The 23,215-nt window shown below is 34.2% G+C and overlaps 1 protein-coding gene across 3 annotated transcripts in view; it reads right to left on the reverse strand.

Annotated features, from left to right (window-relative positions):
• Positions 1 to 730: 730 nt before the first annotated feature.
• Positions 731 to 23,215, reverse strand: part of PDLIM3 (PDZ and LIM domain 3) — a 49,424-nt gene continuing 26,939 nt past the window's right edge. The window contains exons 4-8 of one of the 3 annotated variants that reach the window (XM_051965478.1): positions 18,528 to 18,595; positions 10,732 to 10,995; positions 7,135 to 7,262; positions 4,274 to 4,385; positions 731 to 1,959 (exon numbers count right to left, since the gene is read on the reverse strand). In XM_051965478.1, coding sequence (XP_051821438.1) covers positions 1,770 to 1,959; positions 4,274 to 4,385; positions 7,135 to 7,262; positions 10,732 to 10,995; positions 18,528 to 18,595 — 762 coding nt within the window. In that variant the 3' untranslated portion in view covers positions 731 to 1,769. Of the gene's footprint in view, positions 1,960 to 4,273; positions 4,386 to 7,134; positions 7,263 to 10,731; positions 10,996 to 18,527; positions 18,596 to 19,003; positions 19,192 to 23,215 lie in introns of all 3 variants that reach the window. The other 2 variants (XM_051965479.1, XM_051965480.1) reach the window with 2 other exon arrangements.

The following is a 23,215-nucleotide window of genomic DNA, read 5'->3' on the forward strand; positions in this document are numbered from 1 at the left end:
AGAGGGAGAAGGATAGACAGAGAGGCAGAGAGACACATACACAGACAGAGAGACAGAAACAGACAGACAGATAGGGGTGGGGAGTGTGAAGGGAGTGGGAGAGGGAGAGAGAATTGTAGACATGTAGGGGATGGTTTCTCCATGGCTAGAGGCAACTTGCCTCTAGAGATTTGGGGAAATTTCCCATTGGGTGAAAACAGAGATGTTCTCTTGTTTGAGCTAAAATCTTATTTCACTCCTATCTAAAGAGCTCATTCACTCTATGTATTTTCTGTTATATCTTAACCTGTATAATGTTTCTAACTTCTTTTTTCTATTTATTTAGATAAAGGATTTTATTCAATATTTGTAATTTGTGATGATCTTTTGTGTAAACAATATTTAGTGAAGAAAAAAAGCCTGTATATATGAGTTTAGGATAATTCCTCTTACGAACAATTAAGGAAATAACTTTATTGTTTTGAACCTATTTTATGCAGACCAGTAATATTCAGGAAACAGATAGATGTATTCTAGTACATTACCCATACAAAGAATGGGAAAAAGAACTAGCTTTGTACTCTGAGGGTAAGGTGGGACTTATTATCCCCTCTTGGCTGGCTTTTCTCCTCTCTGAAGGGAGAAGTCCAGACTTCAGAACACATCGATCACTGACTCTTGAGGAACTGCAATTAGACAATCTATGTGGACACATATGTCTTTCATGAATAGCACAAACCTACAGTTGCAATGTGTTTTTCAGACTTTATTATTTTAAAATTCTAATATTTTGTCTCACAATTTATTTTAATTCCTTTATTGAAAATGAGAATTTTATATACAGGAAGCTTAGTTTTGATACCATTTACTGAAGGAGTTCCTAGGCTGCATTGTATAGTATAACATTGCATAGTATAACAAATTAATTGTAAACTCATTAAATATATAAATTATAGACTCTATTCTATGCATTTGAATGAATGATCATTGTAGTTGTAAATGCTCTTTTTATTCATGAATGCATATATATATGTGTTATGCATAGTTTTTGGCAAATGAATCAATTTTAGAAGTTAAAAAGAAATAGTTGGCATTTCCTTCCAATCCCACACACTTGAATATTGTTAACTAATGTCAAGTATGATCAAATTCTTTTTTTGGGAGGCATTAATTTTATATATATATATATATATATATATAATACACCCTACTTCTTTAGTTATTTTAAACATATTTCTATGGGTTTATTATGCATATTTAACTGATATAATTTTCAAATTTCAAAAACCTAAAGAAAGTCTTTTCCCTCCTGGATGTGTCATAATAATTGAAAAAGACAAAGAAAAATTCAGTTAGCATTATAAAGCAAGGTTATTATTACAAATCTATTGATTGGTAATAGTCTTAAGGAAACAAAATTTGAATAGACATCTTGATTATATTTTTACATGTAACATCATTCAAAAAACAATTTTAAATAATATAGTAAAGCATACAAAATATTACTGCTTTAAATGCCATCAAATTACTTTGTTAGCTTCAAAGATAACATACTTGCAAAATATAACTAAATATATGCTTTCCTTTTCTCCCCTTCCACCCTCCCACTCAGCTGAACTTGCTTCCTTAATGCAATTCCTCAATTGATAATAAAATCAACTCTCAAAATCCAGTATTTTTGATTTAGAGTAGACATTTCACTATATGACTGCCCAAAGCTACTAATGTCTTCCTGTGTGCATGCCTGAGAGTGAATGTGTGTGTGCTCCCTAAGCATCCATAGGAGACATTTAAGCTTTTGGATAAATAGTAATTGCATCATATCCTTCTGGTGGGCTTGTTCGGGCTCTTGCATGGGTTTCACAGTACAGTTGTCCTTCCACAAAGAAGTAACCTTTCTGTTTGAGATTAAGGTTACAGTCAGCACACACAAAGCACTCTGGATGTCTGTACTTATCACGTGCCTTCACGACAGCCCCACTGTTAATAAAAACAAAGAAACAAAAATAAATAAATAAATTCACATTACAGTATAGGGAGTACCCTACAATGAGGCTAGATTCTCTTTTTATTATAAGAGAAACAATTGACCTCCATCTGTAAAGAAAATCTTACACAACTGTGAAATTGGAAATAGTTCTTTAAAAAGACCTAAAATAACTGTAACAAATTATTAATCCCCACCCAGGTTTAAGGTTTCTGGTTGATGTGATCTTTGGAATTAATTATGCTCAATAGGGATCAACTTTAATTTTTTTTTTTTTTAGTAGCTGTATCTCAGATTGCCTAAAGAAATGATTTCTGGAGAGATTGAAAGGATACATTGTGAGATTTCCCAAACCTCAGTTCTTTTGAAAGTGAGATTGATAAGAAAAATACTTAAACATCTTTGGATGAGATTCTAATTCTGGCTAAGGGTGTGTCTATAAAACATAAGTCTTTCCAATTATACCATATGGGGTGTAGGGAAGGAATAAACTATTTTCTTTCTCTCTTTCCACATAAAATGTATAGGCCATACTAATGCAACAAAAAGTATTGATCATGAGTGATCTTTTTTCTCCAGTGCAAATAAGTCACTACTGTATTCAGAATAAACATGCTTTTGTTGCTGCCCTGGGAGTAATCTCTGCTTGTGTTACCTATCTAACCTCTCCTCTTCTTTCTCCCATTTTTGGTTACCTTAATTCGCCATCCAGTGATGGATGGATGGCAGGATGGTTAAATGGGTGAAGTAATAGATAATATGTCTGAGAGAGAAACTGTTAGATTTTGTTTGATATGTTATTTAGAGCACTATCATTGCCAGTGTGGTTACTTTGACATTAGAAATCCATGGGAGAAAATGACCATTCCTGATGAAACCTAAATCGACTGCTACATTTTAATATATGTGTTCCTTACATGCCTCTGTGCAAAGTATAATTTGCCTAAGATTCTAGATTATATTAACAAAAACAAAGTGCTCCTTAAAGTAAAATTTGTGATTATGAAACATGAGGCTAAAAATCCTTTGGAACCAACTTTTAAAATGAGACTGCATCTCTGAAAACAGTGGAAGTCATAATGATTGCTAGACAAGTATTTCTTTTAAGTTTTTAGAGTGGATAGCCCTTCTTGGAGTTAAATAAAATAACAATGTTAAAGTCCCATATTTGATACCTACTGGCCATGAGACCCACTTAGTCCCTTAGGTTTCCAAACAGTCTCTTAGATTAGAAGTAAAACAGCTTAGGATCTACTTTGGTAGAGGCAATTTCCTCAAAAAGAGCTCTCTACATTAGAGATCTAGACCAAAGTAAAATAAAACAAAGCATAAAAACCAAAATAAAACCTGACCCAAACCAACTTTACAAATCTAATTAAATGTTACTTATTTACTTTCATACTTGCATATATTTGGACACTTTGAATGAGCTGAAATTTCACTGGTAACTATACCCTCATCTACTGATGTAGGTAGAAAATTTCAAATTTCTTATAAATTGTCATGGTCAAAACCAAAACCAACAAATCAATCAACCAACCAACAATCCCCCTCCTGCTAACCCTTGATGGCTAGTCCTTAGGTGATGGGTCAGTTTTACAGAACTGGCCAAAATGCTCTTCAGATGTGTACATTTTTTATCCTGAACTTGATGTTAATTTTGTCATAGCTTCTGTTTTGCTGGTGTATACCTTTCAAGAATCAATGGTTACCTCTATGACAAGGATGAACCATTAGAGGAGAGTTACCATGAAGATACTTAGATATATACATTATAGAGGCAGCTAGGTGGCACAGTGGATAGAGCACCAGCCCCGAAGTCAGGAGGACCTGAGTTCAAATCTGGTCTCAGATACTTAACCATTCCTAGCTGTGTGACCCTGGGCAAGTCACTTAATCCCAATTGCATCAGCCCTCCCCCCTAAAAAAGATATATACATTATAAATTCATAAAGCAGCCGGGTGCTGCAGTAGATAGAATGCATAAAATGTCAGACAGGGAGACTGAGTTCAAGTCCAAACTCAGCTACTTCCTATCTATCTGACTTTGGGGGAATCACCTAACCTCTGCCTCAGTTTCCTTAACTATAAAATTAGGATAATAGTACTTACCTCTCAGAGTTGTTAGGAGGATAAACTAAGATAATATTTGTGAAGTACTTTGCAAACCTTCAAGTATTATGTAGATATTAATTATCATTATTATTATATGAGGCAGAAGAAAGTAAGAATTTCTCTGAAACTCATACAAGTCCTTCCTTGGTGAAGATTTATAGTAAACATACAAGTCAAAAAAGGGAGACTTACACAATGCCACTTCCACATTTGTCACACAGTGGCATCTTTTGTCCACTCCCAGCACCAGCATGAGCTTTTGTAACAGGGGCTCTTACACTTCTTGTCCCAGCAGGACGGTCATCTGAAAAATCAAAGCATATCCATTTATGGCATAGGAGCAGCTCTGCAAATTCTTTGGGGAAAACACTTGTTGCTATTTAAAAAAAAAGATTTTTTTTTGGTTCTAAATTTTCTCTCTTCTTCTAGCCCTTTCCCCCACCCACTGAGAAATACAATACCTATTATACACTTATTTTCACATTAGCTTTGTTGTGGGTGAAAGTCAAGAAAAATAAAGCCAAAGAAAACATGCTTCAAAGTGTGCTCAGTGTTCATCAGTTCTCTCTGGAGGTGTATAGAATTTTTCAACTTGGGTCTTTCGGAATTATTTTGATTTATTGTCTTGATCAGAGTAGCTGAATCTTTTATAGTTGATTATCATTACATTTTTGCTGTTCCTGTGTACAATGTTCTAGTTCTTCTCACTGTACTTTACATTACATCATACAAGTTTTCCCAGGTTTTTCTGAAACTATCTCCTTCATAATTTCTTATTATACAATAATGTTTTATCACAATCATATATCACTTGATGAATATCCCTTCAATTTCTCATTCTTTGTTTCCATTAGAACAGTTGCTATAAATATTTTTGTGCATGTGTGTCCTTTCTCCTTTTTCTTTGCTATTTTTGAGATACTCATCAAGTATCAGTATTATTGGGTCAAAGGACATGCACCGTTTGTATAGATCTTTGAATATAGTTCTGAATTGTTCTCCAGAATGATTGAACCAATTCACAGCCAGCTGCTATTTTTTGAGGTATTTTAACCTAAAGAATTCCTGTTTTGTGCATAGACTCTTATTTCTAAATAACTCCATGCAAAATAACTTGTTTTTTAAATTTAGGAAAAGAGACAGACAAATATATAGATCCAGAGAATTAACTTAATCGGCATTAGTAGAAGATGTGGGGAAGAAAGTGAGGAGTTTACCCAATAAAGTTATTGGAGACCAGAGAAAATCATGGAGAGTGTTGGCTTAGTCTTTCTTTATGGACATTTAAAAATTGTATTGTCAATATGATTGAGTCACAAATCATCTTTTTAATGAATCTTTTTCTGTTTTTTATATCCCTAATTGATACAGCTAGCTGACTTTTGGAAAGGATCTGATATTACAATTTGGATGTTAATAAAATAAGACATTGTGTGGCCTCAAAATGACTCCTCCCAAAAAAAGAATAGATCTCTAATTTTGAAAATTCAAGCATTGTGGAAGACAGGAGTCTTCCTTTTTATTTCAGGGCAAGGACTTCATCAATAAATCTTACCTTTTGTGTTCTCACCTACTTTGTCTATTTTCCAGGTACTGAGAACAGACTTACTGCAATACTTTTATTTTTTTTTAAACATGAACTTGGTCATTCTCTTATCATCCCTTAGTTAAAGTAGGCTTTCCATAATCATCCATTGATTAATTGATTGTGGATGCCATTATCCATGAGAACAGATTTATAACTATATCTGAGCTTTACCATTTTAATAAAATTTTTTGGCTTTATACCTATTGGATTTCTATATAAGACACTTTAGAACAGTCAAAAAATCACTTACATCTTTGTATTTTTAAAATAATTATTATTTGAGGTCTTATGAAGCATAATATCCCTCTCTAATAGCTGAAAGCCTTTTATATAGATAGAAAACTGATCTTTTGGAGTATGATTCTGAATTTTACAGAATTTGTTGTTCACAGAGTTAGCTAAAATTGAAAAATTTAACAAATAATTATAAAATGAAAGATATCATGCTAGACTCTAGGGATTTAAAATAAAAAAAAAACACACCATCATTAATTTATAGTAGCTTACTATTTTTTTTAGAGGAAATACATAAAGACACCAAAAATATAGTATAGAATTATTGGAACAAAAGACATTTTAATGGAATGTTCCAGGAACATAATTTTCACCTGGGAGCATCAGAAGATGCTTCATGGTGGAGGAAGCATCTAAGATGAGCCTTGAGGAAAGAGATCTTTGTCCAATGAAGATAAAGACCTTGGGAGCAATAGAGTTCAGGGAAAGATCCAGAAACACTTATTGTTCAGTCTGATTAGAATATAGAAATAGTGGGACACAATAATGTGACAAGAGGATTGAAAGCAAGTTAGGGACAGGTAGCAGAGGGCTTTAAATGTCATATCTTATTCTACAGGCCAGAGGTTCTTATAACTATTTTAATACAGTTGTTTCCCATGTAATACTATAGGATTATTATATTTAAATTACATCATTATGTTTAAATTTTTATTTGTAATTGTATACATTTAAAAACATTATTCTGAAAAAGGATCCATAGGGTTTACAGAATGCCAAAGGGTCTCTGAACTAGAGGGTCCCTGGTTCCTCAACTAAAGAGCCTGGTTGAGAGTCAGGAAGATATAGCTTCAGTTTCTATCTGTGAGACATACTGGCTTGTGTGATTTTGAGGAAGTCATTTAGACTCTGAGAATCTTAGACAACTCTTTTAAGACAACTCTCTCTGTAAATTATAGAATAGTCGCAGAACTAAATCAAAAAAGAGTTTCCTTACCATTATATTAAAATCACAGGTTTGGACAAAAAAAAGTAGAGTTACTCTAATCTTTTTAAGCAGTGAAATTACATAATCAAAGAAATAATGTCTTGGTCAGAAAAAAAATCAGATGTTGATTTTCTTTAGTTGTTGAATGAGATGGATTTTTAAAAAAATTGTTGCTTATATATTTTTTTATTCTCTTGTTTTCTTTTCCTATGACCAATGCTACCAATAGCACCAATTGCTCACCAGGGTCATCCACTAAATCCTGGAGTACCCTAAAAGAACCTGATTGGCGTGGCTGAGTAGGTCCATCTCGATTGTCATGAAGCATCCTGTATACATCTGACTGGGGAGGCACAGAGGCTGTTGATTCACTAAGAGGGAAAAAAAAAGAATTGAAGTAAAGAAAGGCATTAGACATCTTAAGCAGTGCACCTTGTCTTTATGACAAAGTCATAAGAAATGACTACAATACTCATAATCCCTGACTAGCATATATTGATCATTGATCTTCCCACATCAGCAGCAAAATGTCATGTGATCTCATATATCTTACCTTAATGATGTCATCCAATAAAATTTATTCACGCTCCCCAAAGCTTTGGAGATTAGACATTGTCAGAGTAGTTTTGTTACTGAGAAATGATAGAGGCAGCAACATTACAAATTTTTCAGCAAAATTCTGTCCATGTTTCAGAACATGATGAAAATGAATGGAAGTTCTCAGAACCGACAGAATCTGAGCTCTGGAAAGACCTTAGAAGTTATCTAGTTCCTCCAATTAGGAGAAAGGATGATGTAATAGAGAAAATGATGGATTGGATGTCAGAATGTCTAAGTTTGGAGCTACTATTTAGCTGATATTACCTTAGGCAGAATAACAGCCTCTTTTGGTCATGGAAGAATCTATGGAAGTTGAAGTGAATTAGACCAGATGATTTCTAAGATCACTTTCAACTTAATAAGATCTCTTGATCCTTTTTACAACATCCTTGACAGAAAGACACCCACTATCTTAGAAAATTGCCTATTCAGGATAGCTTTAATTGTTAGAAATTTTTTTCTTATGTTAAACTAAAAATTGCCTCATTATAACTTTAATTTCATAAATATTCATTACTATGTGTAGGTTACTGTGCCAGTTATCTGGGATATAATCAGGGTATCCTATTAAATATTTAACACCCAGCTTTCTGAAGTTAAAAAAAAAGTGCCTGCAACATACTTTAAAGTTTAATCTTTATAATTATCATGTTCTCCATTGTTTTCTTAAGTCTAGACAATCAACCTGACAATAAAGCAAGTCCTGATTTGTCCTCTGAGGTATAAAATGTTAACTTTGAAATAGAAATATCTCCTGCACACTTCTTGATATAAAGATGAAATCAGGCACAGTTCCCAACCCTAAAAGAGCTTAAAAATCTAGTAGAGAAAATAAGCCATGCACAAAAATAGCTACAAGTCGAATGGCAAAGTGAGGTCAAGAGTGAATTCAAGTACCATGAAAAAAAAATTTAAAGGATATCATTTGGGGCAACTGGGAATGTTTCTTGGAGGTAGTGGGTTATGAGTTGGGCACTGTAGGAAAGGGAAAGATGTCAACAAGAAGAGAGAGAGCAGGGGAGGGAGTGTTTTTCAAGTACATGGGAGAATATGAGTGTAGAAATAGGAGAGGGAAGAATGGAATGAAGAATAGTCCAGTTGATGGGATGTGAAATATGTGAAGGAAAATAGCATGGATTAATTTTACAAGGTAGGTTCAATCCAAACTACAGAGGGCATTTTAGGCAAGACTAAGCATTTTAAACTTTATTTAGGCAACAAGTTAAACCTTTAGAGCAGGGCAGTAATGTTATCAAAATAGTCCTTTAGAAAGGTAACCTAGGCAGAGGTATGGAAGATGGATTGAACAGAAGAAAAACTGGAACATGAAGAAGCTTAAAGACATTATTTGAATCATTCCAAAAGAGAAATGATGAGGGGCATTGCGGGGCAGGGGGAGGAATGGATTTGAAAAAGAGATCTAAACTGGAGGCAATAGCTTTTGGAAACTTGAGTTTGAGTGGGTATGAGTGGGGTGGAGTTGGTTAGAGAGAAAGAGAAATTATTCACTAGTCCTAGTTTTGTCCTCTGGATCAACAAAGAATAAGTCCCCCTCCATCTTACATATAGTTTTAAGCTAAACATCCCTAGTCTCCTCATCTATTCATCAAGAAAGGTAATTATATCTTATATTGTATTGTCACAACTGGACTTCATATTTCAGATGGAGTTTACCCATCACAGAATGCATTTGGATTTGCTTCATCTATACTAGAGCTAGAGATTTCATTGGTTTTCTTTTTCTCTCCCTTCCTTCTTTCCCTCCTTTCTCTCCTTCCTCTTTCTTCCCTTTCTCCCTTCCCTCCTTCCCTCCCTTTCTTCCCTCCCTTTCCTCCCTCCTTCCTTCTCTCTATTCCTCCCTCTCTACCTCCTTTCCTTCCTTCCTCTCCCTTCCCCTCCCCCCTTTCTGATCCTATCTTTCTCTATGTCTTTGTCGTAAATTAATCAGGTGTATCCCTACCATTGTGCCAATGAACAAAGGGAGCCTTGGCTGAATTGATACTAGGACGATTGCCAAATTCGACACTGCCTTATTTGTCCTCATTCTCTTTTTTCACTGGCTCTCTTTTTTTCTGTCCTCTAAAAAAGAAACTGAATTCTAATCCCACATTCAGGTCCTCAGTTTCTCCTTACTATTACTTTGCTGATAGTCATAAGAACTATCTTCTAATACTACTTCATGTTTAATTTTTTCTATTTTTTCTTTTGGAAGCTCAGAAATCTTGATGATTAGTTAGCCTAAGAAGTAGCCATGGAAGAGCCAGTGGAGGAGCCAAGAAAAGTTAGTGGTGAACATCCAAAAACAGTTTGTCAGTTGTATGACTTCATAAGCACTCAAATTCATTACAATTCTGGATGTAGCTATTACCGAAGTGGTTGGTTTTTCTACTATCTAGTTCTGATGTAAATCAATATGTTTGCTGCCTCCTTGAAGGTATCCTTGAAGAAAAGTGACTCTATTCATCTATGGCATCATGGCCTTATCCAAATCCCAAGACTATAGAACTCATATGGCTATCACAAAATAATTACAATTATGACAGAATAATTATGTGCCAAAGAATATTAATTAATATTTTAGGTTTGTAATCTCGGGGCTGTTAGAAAGAAAAATCAAGTATATTTAATTTCCCAGTTTTTCAAAAAAAATTCTCCTGATATCTCCTCAAAGTATAACTTTCTAAGATTTTTTATATTGGAGATATATTTTATAGTAATACAATTTGTATTTTTTGAATATTCACACTTTGGACCATGGGTATCCATGACAATGTTATTTAGAATTCTATTTGTAAACAGTTCTGTGACAAGCAAAAATGAGGGAAAAAATACAGCATTGATGATTGTTTCAAGAAAGTTTGGCTAGCTGTACACTTTTTAAAAAATTATGCCTTTCATTGATTACAGTACTTTGTAAAATGACCAAATTCCAGTCTGATAAGGGTCACTAGAAACAGCAGCATCCTATAGAAGCAATGAGGCTATTGTCTAGAAAAATATTGTCAAAGGATTTTATTTTGAAATAGTCAAAAAGCTCTTAACTAAAAAGCCAGGGTAAGCAGGACAATGTGGGACTCTGCCTTTTACTCATCGGCTTTATCTTTCTTACTTCTCACAATTATCTTTCAATTTTGGGAAACTCATATAAGTCAGTGTGAAAACAGCTCATCACATATGACATCCTTCATGCATTTTAGTCAGTGTGCATGCAGCCAGTCAGTCCATGCAGCCAGTGATTACCTCATTGGGGGTGTTTCCCCCAGGGCTGTAGAAACCTGACCCTGCAGAGTTTCCATAATATTGTCATCTGAGTACAATTGCATGGGTGTATTAAATTGAGCATGAACGATCTTCACACCTGGAAGTTCCATTTCCAAGGGAATGTTAGGGGCCATCTTGGTAGCAACTTTCAAGTCACCTGGGCAAATAGTGCTAACAGTACTGATAGATGAAGGGGTGCTACGTCCGCTGCCACAATCAATGCCGGAGGGAGTGCTGCATCCACTGTGTTAATAGTAACCGGTTATAGAAAGATGACCCAGAAAAATCAGAGTATACAGACACAAGGTAGAAGAAAGAACATATGCAAAGACGTTAAACAGAATTGAAAAAAGAATGGAAGAAGTGAATTACAGCAAAAACAGGAACGCAAAAGAATATTGATTCCAGCCCAATCTGAATTTTTTTTCTTAAAGGACAGGAACAATAAAAGGAATAATGGGGAAAAAAACCCCTAAAACTAAGGTTTTAATTTAAGATTGAAAACTGAAAGTAAATTAAATCAGAAGAAACTACTAGCACTTCTTTTTACACTGCTTTGCTATGAAGTGTAGGTTGAAAATTCCAGGAATTTAGGAGAATTTTTTTGGGGGGAGGGGAATAGAATAGAATGGGATTTCTTCAGTCTGAGGCATTTCTTCAGTTTGAGGCATTTCTAGTGTGGAAATTCCTTTCATTGGTGTAGATTTTCTCATTTGTGAATTATGGACTTAGAAAATTAACTGGCATTGAGAGGTTATAACTTGCCCACATTCACAGAACTAATATATGTCAGAAGCAGAATTTGAACCCAGATTTTCCAAACAAAGTTCTCAAAAAGAAGTGCACACTTCTATTCAGTGGAAAGACTAAGCAAAAGCAACAGGCATAAATGGCATCAAACTGCTCTTTCTATTTAGGATGAATATTTTAAATGATCCTTTGATGAAAATTCAACTAAAGAGGGATTATGAACTAGCCTTTTTTTAGGTTGGGCATTCTTTTGCATTTCTGAATTGCCACACTTAAGGAACAAATAAATAATCTTTCACAAATGGTTACTAAGCATAGCAGGCAAGAAAACCTGTTTAAATGTTTTGTATTTTCACCTGTGATAAAAAAAAGAAAAAGAAAAGAAAGTTTGGACCCCCGTTGGGCAAGTCTCTGGTGCAATTAAATTGTTAGTGGTTGAATTTTGAAATGTTCTGAAAAAAGATATTTTTTAAATCTTCTGTCTCTGATAGAGCTATATTTTTAAATTTACCGAATATAGTTTAACTTGCTGTTATTTTACAATTTTAGGGTCTCTAAAAAAGGGCAATGTCAACAATTTTGTAACAATACAGTTTTGTTTGGTGGTCCTTTGTATTTTTTAAAAGGTCTTTAAACAAAGTCTTGATGTATCAATAGCTTAAGCCTCGTGTCTCAACAAACACAAGTGTGTTTAAGAAATTACCCTTAAAAATCTTTAGAAAATTCAGATAACTGGCTAAATTCACAAAGTTTCATATAGGTTGCCAATTCTATAACTTCAGACCATGCATTTAATCCAAAAGCTGCTTCTTCCAATTTTAACATTTTGCAGTTACTTTCTAAGCATTAGGGACTTGTGTAGATGAAACTTTCTATTCTTGCAGAATGCCAGTAGGCTCCTCCTATGTTCTAATTTCTAACAAAGAGCCAAAAGGTCCAGTCTGAATGATCCAAACTTTCCTTTCCCATGTTTGGAGTCCCATGCGTGAATTTTGGGAAGATGTAACTGAGATATTACCATCCTAAACCGTGGAAATAATTTGAAGACTTTTCTACTGAAGCTACAGAGTCATTTCATAGACAGTCTTATCATCAGAGTCAGAAGGTTTAGTTTTGGTAGAGGCTTTAAAGAGATTAGGCAAATAACTCCAAGGGAAGTAAAGCAATTTGCTTAGCGTCACAGTAGTAATAAGTAGTACAACCCAATTTTAAATTCAGGTCTTCTAATTCAAAAATATAATCTTTTTTGCCATGATATATCACATTTTTGAGAACTCATATCATAGAATCATAAATTTAAAGCTAGAAGGAACTTAAAAGCCATCTAGTTCAATTTCCTCCTTTTATAAATAAAGGACTAGAACATAGAGAGGCTACATGACCACTTGGATGTTGACAGTCAGAATTTGAACCCAGAGCCTGACTCCCAATATAGTTCTCTCCCCACTGAACTATGCTGAATAGTTTCCTTTATACATGTACTCCCTCCCCCACCCTGATATTTATTCAGGATAATCTAATTTAAAACAAAACATATCTCACAAACAAATGCAAGTTAGCTGTTAACTCAATTTCCATTCAATAAGCATTGATAATTGTGTACTATCAGAAAAATCCTAGCAAATTTGAAAACAAGGAGCCAATGCCACATCCAGTCAATAATTAATCAATCAACATTTATTAGTCATCTATTATGTGTCAGATTCTGAGTTAAGCATTGATTGTTCTCCAGAGCCAGGCATTAAGTGAGACAATAAGTCACCCCAAACCTGCATACTGCTGGCAGAAAGCAAAATGATAGATGATTTTTGAAAGAAAGCATTGATAAGTACATTTTATGAGGAAAAAGATCCTATTGAAGGATTTTTAATAATAACATAATTATATAATAAAAAGAAATCTATTCACAGAACTACCTAGCAATGAATAGTACAATTTTAATATAAGTATTTCTGTGCTTAATGAAATGCATGTCTCAAGTATCTCACAATCAATATTCTCTTGAGAACTATATTAGAAACTTTTGCTATCTGTCTTCTCTCTAGAACTAGAAGCTACGGCTTAATATCAGCCAACAAACCATAAGCTGCAAAAGATATGTTCAGGCTCATTTGATAAATGTTGATAATTTGGAAACTTAATTTAGATTTGTTCATTCTATAAAAATGTTAAATCTTGTAGTGGAATGAGGTATGTTGGGGGTGGGGTTCATAGAATGAGGTTTTAGTTTCAGTTATAATATTTATTAGTTGTGTAACTTTAAGGAAGTCATTTAAATGCTCCATGCCCCATTTTCTCATCTGTAAAAAGAGGATAATTGTATTTTTGAAAGCATCAATACTATGGTAATTAATATTAACAGAGAGGTGATATGGCATAGTAGATGGATAGCTAGTCTTGTCTGTAACATATACTGGTTGAGTGACCTTGAATGGACAAGTCATATAATTTCTCAGTACCCCAGACAATTTTCTAAGGATATGAGTTGTGGAACACTTGTTGATCTACATTGGGAGGGAAGATTTCCTATCTGATCCTTCCTTTTACTGTTAAAATCACAGGTGCTATGCAAAAAAAAAAAAAAAATTAATAATAATCGTAATTCTTAAGTGTTTATCATGAGCAAGATAATGTACTACAGTATAAAGAAACATATAATATAAATAATTTGAGCATTATAAATATAAATAAATTGGGAATCTTCATCTCAATTTTCTCTTCTCTGTAGCTTAAATTAGAAATTAAATTAAATTAGAAATTAAATAATCCCTCTCTCTCATATCCCACAATTCCTCTCTCTCATATAAAACAGACAGAGGCTCTTGGGGAGAGTTGAGCTGAAGATTGAGAAGGCTTTCTCAGAGGAACAACTAATTCTTTCATTTATTCTATATAGGGACAGCTTAAAACTAGGTTTAACAAAACTGTTGATAAAAGTGATAGACCCGCCCCAAATCCAACTGGTTCTCTGTACCCAGGGCTGTCTCAATACTGAATAGGTAATAGGACTGGTATTGCTAACCTCCTACAGCCTCACTTGACTTGCTAGAGGAGCTGGAGTAGATTTTCTATGTGGTCTGTTTTGGTCATGGCTGTGTTGACTTGCCATCACAAAGTGAAACTATAGCTTATGAAATTGTTAGCTAAGGCTAGCTGAATCAGTTGCTTTTAACCCTGGGAAGATCTGTGAACTAATTATACTTTTACCAAGAGTAGTACATTTGGATGATAGCTCTGTTAGCTTCTTATAAACTGAAAAGGCTGTGAAGGGTCTTTAAAGTCATGGCTACATGAACCAAACAATCTAGGAAGTGAACAGATATTTTCCAAAATTTATGGCTTTTCAAAGACTATCCTCCAATGTATCTCTCCCTTTTCATTTCTGCCTTCTGGCTTCCTTCAAATTTTAAGTAAAATTCCACCTATTACAAGAAGCCTTTTCAGATCCCTTGTTAATTTCAGCACCTTCCTCTGTTATTCCCAATCTATCCTATACATAGCTTATTTCTACACAATTGTTTGAATGTTGTCTCTTCCATTACATTGAGAGCTTCTTGAAAGTTGGGACTATTTTTTTGCCTTCCTTTGTATCCCAGCACCATGCTTTGCACATAATAGGTGGTTGATTTATTGCCTGATTGATTTATATGAGGTGATATGGAGATGGAATAGGTATCAGGCTAATAATTCACTGGATATAGATGTGCTGCAAATTTTGCCAACCAGTTAGAGTTGTTGAAACTTACTGAAAAGTCTTTCAGATAAACAACTTTGAAAAATTAAAAACTCTGGTCAATGACAATGATTAACAATGAAGTATACTACCCACTTTCTAATACCTATACCTAAGGTAATGATGATGGTGTTTGGAAACTAGCCTTCCATATTTCTGGGTGTGCCTGTGAAAAGTAGGAGTTCTTCATGAAAATTATATAGGAAGAGGGGATCTTCCTTGGGATGCCTTCTGAGACTCATTTGGAAGTAATCATTCAAAAATTTTTGTCCTGCTATAAATTTATATAAATATAATATTATGTTTAATATGTAATATTTAGATATTTGCTGGGACAAAGATTATATAATAATATATGTATGTTTATATAAATATAAGGTATAACATACTTAATATATTATATATTCTCTTTATATAAAATACATTCAATAAATAATATATTGAGTAAAACATGTAATATAATATAAAAATATATAAAGTTTTATATATATCTGTGTGTATGTATATATATGCATGTATATGCACACACACATGTTGGAATCCTAGTGTTAACTCAACTTGAAACAAGGTGATAACTCAAGGGAAATGTTAGAATCCTAGTGTTAACTCAATGTAATTGATGCAATGCTTGTGTTCACACCTTTACTCATTGGAGTTCACACGTTTGGGAGATTTCAGGGTTTAGTATGAGATATTCGAACTCACACCTCCCTTGAAGCTCTTAGGGCCAGAGAGCATTCTGGGAGAAAACCCATAATCCCTCTCTCTGGTATCCCACAATTCCTCTCTCTCATATAAAACAGACAGAGGCTCTCGGGGAGAGTTGAGCTGAAGACTGAGGAGATTCTCTCAGAGGCACAACCAGATTCCTCTTCATCTCACACCACTGTGGTGGCTGGAGATCAAGCTGGTCTGAAAGACTTGCCAGAAAGCTAGCCGAGCCCCAAGTGAAGGAGACAAGAGATTCATTCCATCTCTGTGCTGGTTGGAGGCTGAAGAAAGCAGAGGCAGAGGCTGAAGGACAAACCTTTGGATTTGAGAGGGAGCTCTTGGAACCAAACAGAGAGATAGGCCTCTAAGCTAACCGGGCTATATTAGAGACAATAAAAGATCTGGACTTTTATCACCTGGCTGCGTTTTGGGGTAATTATTGATCTGAACTGAAACTAAAGCTGCCTCCAGAAAACCTCCTGAGAAACCTGCTCTCTCTCCCAGAGAGAACCTTTATATTATTTTAAAGAAGAAAAAGAACACCACACACACACACACACACACACACACACACACACACACACACAGAGTTGTTGTGATGGGGAGAACCCATAGAATCATTTTTAAAAATTGATTGTTTCATGTAGAGATAGTCTTAGATTGAGGACCTAAGCATATGAGAAGCATAAACAGACTAGTAAAAAGAATTCTGAACTGAAGTTGGAGCAACATGAGTTTAAATCTCACCTTAGAAATTCAGGAATGTGATAATGAGAAAAAACACTTAATTTTCCTGACCTTCAATTTTATCACCTGTAAGATGGTATAATTCCAGCAGTATCTGCTTCATAGAATTGCTATAAAAATTGGATGAGCTTCAATTTATAAAGTAATATAAATACCAGATACTACATGATATTAAAATTGTGATGTATTAATAATTCTTACTATTAATTAAATAGTACAATGTTAACATTTTATAATAACTGTTTTTCATTGTATGCTATATAAATATGTTAAATTATTGATATATAACATTATTTTATATCAAATTTTAATTTATCATATTAGTTTGTGCTATTACCTATACTGTATTTATATCTTTAGTATATACTATGGAAATTTAATGTTTAGGTAATGGCAAAAATCATGAAACCATAAGAAATTGCAAAATACAAGGGAGTCTATTATAGTCACAATGAAATATATATATATAAAATAAAACTAGTTAGTGACAGATAAGATATTTGAGAATGACAACCTTGTAATTGTGGAAATACAAGAATGTAAAATTTATATAATTACAGACATGCTTAATATAAAATGTGAAATCTATGTGTATCTATGATGAATTTTTTTGAGTGTATTACCTTCATAAAGCTAAATGTGCATACGTATTTAAATAAGTGCATGACATTATGCAATTAGAGTAAAGTCATAAGTTTCATTTTAATTGGCAATCAGCAATGCTACCCTAAAAAATTCCAAAAAATTAATCTTGAAAAGTAAATTAAGGAAATTCATGAGATAGTTAATAGTTGATAGTTGATAGTTAATAATAATTACCATATGGTGCTTTAAGATTTCCAAAACACTTTACAAATATTATCTCAGTTTATATTCACAACAGTCTTGGGAATTACATGTGATTATCCCCATTTCGCAGATCAGCTACAAAGTGTTAAGACTATCTCAGTCCTATTTCTGGTTGCTTGATAAAGCAACTATGAGAAAAGAGACTAGATCATGAAAGTCATTGATATCCCTCCACTTCTCCAGTTCTCAAGGAACTGATGGTTTCTATTTTGGGTGTAATTTGAAAAGACTCTTATCAATTGTAAACATTCCATTTCCCTGTTTAGAGAACTCTATTAAGGCATTCAGCCAGTCTAATGTGAAAATTACTCTATCACCCATTTTAGTCCAATCCAAATAATTTCCCTATTCCTTTTCTTGAGCCACTTCTACCATTCCCCTTTTGGGTTCAACACTAATAGACATATACTAAAATGTGAAAAATATTATGGATGCTTAGATGATCTAGAAAAATGAAAATTGCTTTTTTACAACAGAGTCTAGAGCTTCTAGTAGGGCCTCCCCAAAGGTATATGTGCTTATAAGAACTAGAGATTGGAGTGATATGGTTGGAATGTGTGGAAATTGATAGAATTATATTTATAATGATACAGTGTTCTACCTGGCTTCCTTACAATTTTCAAAGATGTTTCCCTTTTCATTTTTGGCTAGACTTTTCTGCCCAGTATCATGCATACTGTATGACTCAGAAGTATTTTGGATATGGTCTCCAAATGTGCAAGCTCCACGTTTTTAGTTAAAAATATCTGTGTTGATAGCTGAAAATTTCACAGCTCCACAAATATCAGTATTTACTTTTGAAAAGGGAGGTTATTTCTATGCTAATTTTTGAAGCAAGCATTTTCCTCTTTAAATAAACTTAACAAATGAGCTCATGTTACTCAAAGACAATGTCAGAAATCCTAAAATCACACTTTTCAGTAATTAGTAAGAATTGGTTAAAACAAGCATGCATTCCCTAGTGCACACTGGTAAAGTTTATGACCTGCTTCGGCCTGGGAGAATGAAAGGTTTGGGCCGAATATTGTGCTTGTGTTCGAAGTAGTTCATGTCCTGTAAAAACAAAGGATTAAAAAACAACCCCACAGATTAATTTTAAGACACAATCAAATGAACTCAAATTTTATTTATTTTTCCCCAAATTGGATGCTTGAGATACCTATGTGCTTCAAAAATTACAAATCCTAAAGAAAAGTTGTGAAATTTCTATTACTATGGGAAAGATGATGGTCTAACTATCATATTTTCATCATGTACAGATGTTCAGATGTATGAATGCTTTGGGCACCTGAACAACAGAGCAGTGCTTTGGATGAATATCTATTCAAATATCTGATGTGATCTGAGTTTTCCAGGAAAACTCAGGAAAAAAAAAATGAACAAGAGCTGGACTTTTGGTATAAACGGAACAGTAACATCAACATCAAAAACATAATGGACAGAAGCTAAGTCAATACTTACTTTTGAGGTGAATTAGGAATAAGCCCCCGAAGCTGTCCATGCAGTGCATCTTGAATATTGCCTGAAGAATAGAGCCCAATTGGCGAATTATAGGAGGAGCTCACTACCTGCCTTTTGTCATCGATATTTGCTGCGGCAACAAAAGGCTGTGCCCTTCTGTTGTGAGCGGTACCAATAGGCTTGAATTCCTGTACATGTTGGGCAGACAAAATACACAGAGCCACAGATACATAAAGAAGCTGTTAATGTGCAAAAATTGATAGCCCCATGCTTGTTAATCTTGGTATCTTTAATATCTACTATACCATTTGTGGACTGATTCAAGAAGAAGCAAGGAAACATCAAAAAATTTTGTGATTTTTCCATACAATTTTACCTTGTAAATGGAAAAATCCAGTGTCATCTAGTATCTAGTGTCATCTAGATACCTAATGGCAAGAGGACAAAGGAAGTGAAATGGTCACAAAAATCCAAATGCTGTTATCTGTTAGCACTATGTAGACTTCTTTCATGTGTACAATTCTTTTTTTTTTAATTGTTTTCATTGTTCTCTCTCTCTCTCTCTCTCTCTCTCTCTCTCTCTCTCTCTCTCTCTCTCTCTCTGTGAATTGAGGTTAAATGACACACAGCTAGTAAGTGACTAGTATCTGAAGTCATATTTAAACTCAGTTCCTCCTGACACCAGGGCCGCTATTCTATCTATTAAGCACCTTAGTAGCCCTTATATGTAAAGTTTTAAGAAATTGTATGGCAAGAATTTGTTGTCAGAAAGGACAATCTGAATTTGATAAAATAATTATCTTATATATAAAAATCCAGTATCAAGACATTTAACTAATGGAAAATTAATTGGCAGAAATTCAAGTATCATTTTTAAACCAGTTGAGGTAGGAGAAAAATTGTTGCATTTAAAGTCTGATGTCTCTTAAGGCAGGTCAACTCTGGGTCTCAGTTTCCTCATTTGTATAAAGAATTAGACCTACTAATGCCCTTTCTAGCCCTAGCTTTCTGATTCTATAAACTGTAATTACTTATGGGCCATTTAAACTAAGGTTTTTATTCTGATTCAGAATAATTAGTATTTTCTCTAGTAGGTCTAAATTTGAGGGAGGAAGAAGGAAGGTGGAAAGTTTAAATTAACGTCTCTCCAAAAGCTTTCTGTTCTTAAGTCTAATGAAGTTAAAGTTTCTTGTACTATCTTTTTAAAGCTGCTTTATGTTTTGGCTCTAGCATTGGAAGTTTTTTTGAGGAACATTGCACATCTGTTCTAGCACCTGAAGGGCTGTATATCAGAGATAGCAATTTCCCATAATGTGCGTCTCTAAAGAAACAAAGAAACAGATGAGTCTTGCTTTGATAATTCCATAATTGGAGTTTGAGTCAGAATCATTTCCTCAAAGAAGCAGTGTAATTTGTGGGGCTTGTTCTTTTTTCCCTTCTAGAGCCATATTATTGTTATTTTCCTTCAAAGTAGAAGGAAATCATTAAAGCTTATAGGAATGCTATAATGGAGGAGCCCAGTTCCCACGACTAAATCTTCCCATTCTGGTACAATTAATAAGATAAACTTTTATAACAATATTTTCATTCATACATTTTAAATGGACAGTAACTGTATCTACTTTTGTGCTGCAGTGTTGCAGAAGTCTGCCAAATGTTTGGAAAAAAATATTAATCCAAAGCACACATCTTTGTCCCATGACAAGATGGGAGAAAAAGCATTTTGCTGTTACATTAAGTTGCAGTGGAACTCTTAGCAAGTTCCATTCTTTCTCTTGCTATAGGAAGTTCTGAAATCTCTCCGACTCTCAGATAGTTGTGGGTGGGATGGTGACTATCTACTAGAAATAAGAGATTCCCTTCCTTGGACTTAGTTGTGTTCTGAAAATACCATAGATATAACTCTGAGAAGAGGGACAGGAACAGAGTTGGGAGGTACCTTCTTCTGGCTATTTCTAAATAATACATGCATGCCTTTGAGAACATACTTTTTGTATCTTTAGGAGGCCAGTTGGAGGATTTTTTTTTTCTAGTAACTAATCCCAATATAGTGAGGAGTTCAGTTTTAAGTTAAACCTCTCTGAGGCTTTGGAATGGACTATTTTTTGCCTCAACTTCCTAGCGTCTGGTACGGTGACTTGAACTTTTGTTTGTTTGTTTGGTCTGTACTTGTTAATTTACCTGTGCTTTCTCTGCCAGTGGAGACTGATAACTGTGAAGTAACTTTTAGTCTTGGAGAATTCTCTGAGGCCATTGAGGTCAGATGACTTGTCCAGAGTCAAAGGGTCAGTTTTTTTCTCTTATGCTAAGGCTAAATCTTTATCAATCATGCCATGATATCACTACATTAAATCATTAATGCAGATGAAAAACTAGATGGAGCTTAAGACAGTTTCTGAATCCTAACCCTTCTAGTATAATGACATACAATTTTTTCAACACATGCAACTTCAAAAGACTTATCTTTTACTCTGCTCATGTAAAAGGCACTGTGGCATAGTAAATAGAATGTGGGGCTTGGAATCATGAAGGCTCAGGCTCAAATCCTGCCTCAGACGCTGCATTACCTGGCCAATCATTTAACCTCTGTGCCTTATTGTCCTTAGCTATAAAAGAAATGGAGGTGGACTTGATGGCTTTTAAGTTCTTTTCCAGCTCTAAATTTATGATCTATATATAGGCATTAGTCACATTCTAATCCTCACCAACTCATGGAACTGCACTGATTATTAAGAAAAAATGAAATTCATTTCTTCATTTTTCTTAGTACTAAACATAAATAGTACATTTTGGCTGTAGAACCATGGGTTTAATCGCTCCATACTACTAGGCAATTCTCTAAGATTTGCTTGATTGAAAATTTGCTTACATCTATCTAGGAGAGTATTTACTCCCTGAGAGCCATCCTCCACTCCCACCTCCCCTCACCTTCCAATGAAATCATAGCTCATAGGGTAATAGATTCAGAGTTAGAAGAGACCTCAGATACCACCTGTTCTCTATTGATAAGAAACTCAAGCTCAGAGAGATCACTAAGGAAGTGAGAAGTAGTATTTCAATTCAGATCCTTTGATTCTAGAGCCTTCTACAGACAAGATTCTTCCTTTCCATTGTACCACCCCACTTCTGGACAAAATATTTTTTAAAAAATCATAAATAGATGTATAATTTATTGAAGCGAAGAATCTAAAGGTCTGAGAATTAATGACATAATTAAAATTAAAGATTAATTTTATAATTATACAAGTGCTTGGATTTGTGATCTCATTAACATGGAAACTCTTTTTTACTATTGTAAATTTGCAACTCTCTCTAACTTGAGGTCTTATAAGTTGCCTAGGCAATTGAGATATTAACTGACTCACCTATGAACAGCTAGCCCATGTTAGGAGGAGTGTTTGAACCTAGGTCTTTCTGATTCCAAAGTTATCTCTCTCATTAGTATGCCAAACTGATTAATAAAAATGATCGAAGGTTGGACAATATGAATTGTTTCATATGGAAAGAACATTGGACTTGTAACACAAGAAGCAACTTAATAATTTGTGTGATGTTAGCCAAATCATTTAATCTTTTAGGACCTCATTTCCTCATGTGTAAGATAGAGTTAGACATGATCATCTTTTGGTTCCTTGTAATGCTACAGTGGATGATTTTAGAAGCCACCTAAGGAGAATCAAACCAGGATACAGAAATTAGCCTCAGACTGGCTCTTTGAGAATAACCATTTCACGTATATATATTTTCATATACATACCTATATATTACAAAGGGCTAATATAAAGAAATTGTATAATCACTTGTTTTTCTACTTATGCCTTAAGATTTATGAAACAATTTGCACTTGAAACATCAGTATCTAAAATTAGATATTTACTGAGAAGAAGTAACTATTTTACTGAAAAGAAATCTTTAAAAATATTGCTTCCTGAGACAAGTAGGCTGGAATTATCCAAACTGCATATTGAAGCGTCTAGATCACAGAAAAACAGAATAATTTAGCATTGAGGTTCATCATTTTGATTATTTTCATTTTATTGTTGACAAATAACTCACCATCAGATAAGGTTCCTAATAGCTTAGTGAAGTGAGCACTAGTGTTAGCTTCATGTTACAGATGAAAAGAGTAAAGGTTGGAGATCTTAAGTGATCTGGATTTGAACTTAAATTTCTTATATCTAAATCTAGCACTGTTTCTTACACTTTGTCTCT

Source organism: Antechinus flavipes, chromosome 6, assembly GCF_016432865.1.
Source record: "Antechinus flavipes isolate AdamAnt ecotype Samford, QLD, Australia chromosome 6, AdamAnt_v2, whole genome shotgun sequence".
NCBI lineage: Eukaryota > Metazoa > Chordata > Mammalia > Dasyuromorphia > Dasyuridae > Antechinus > Antechinus flavipes.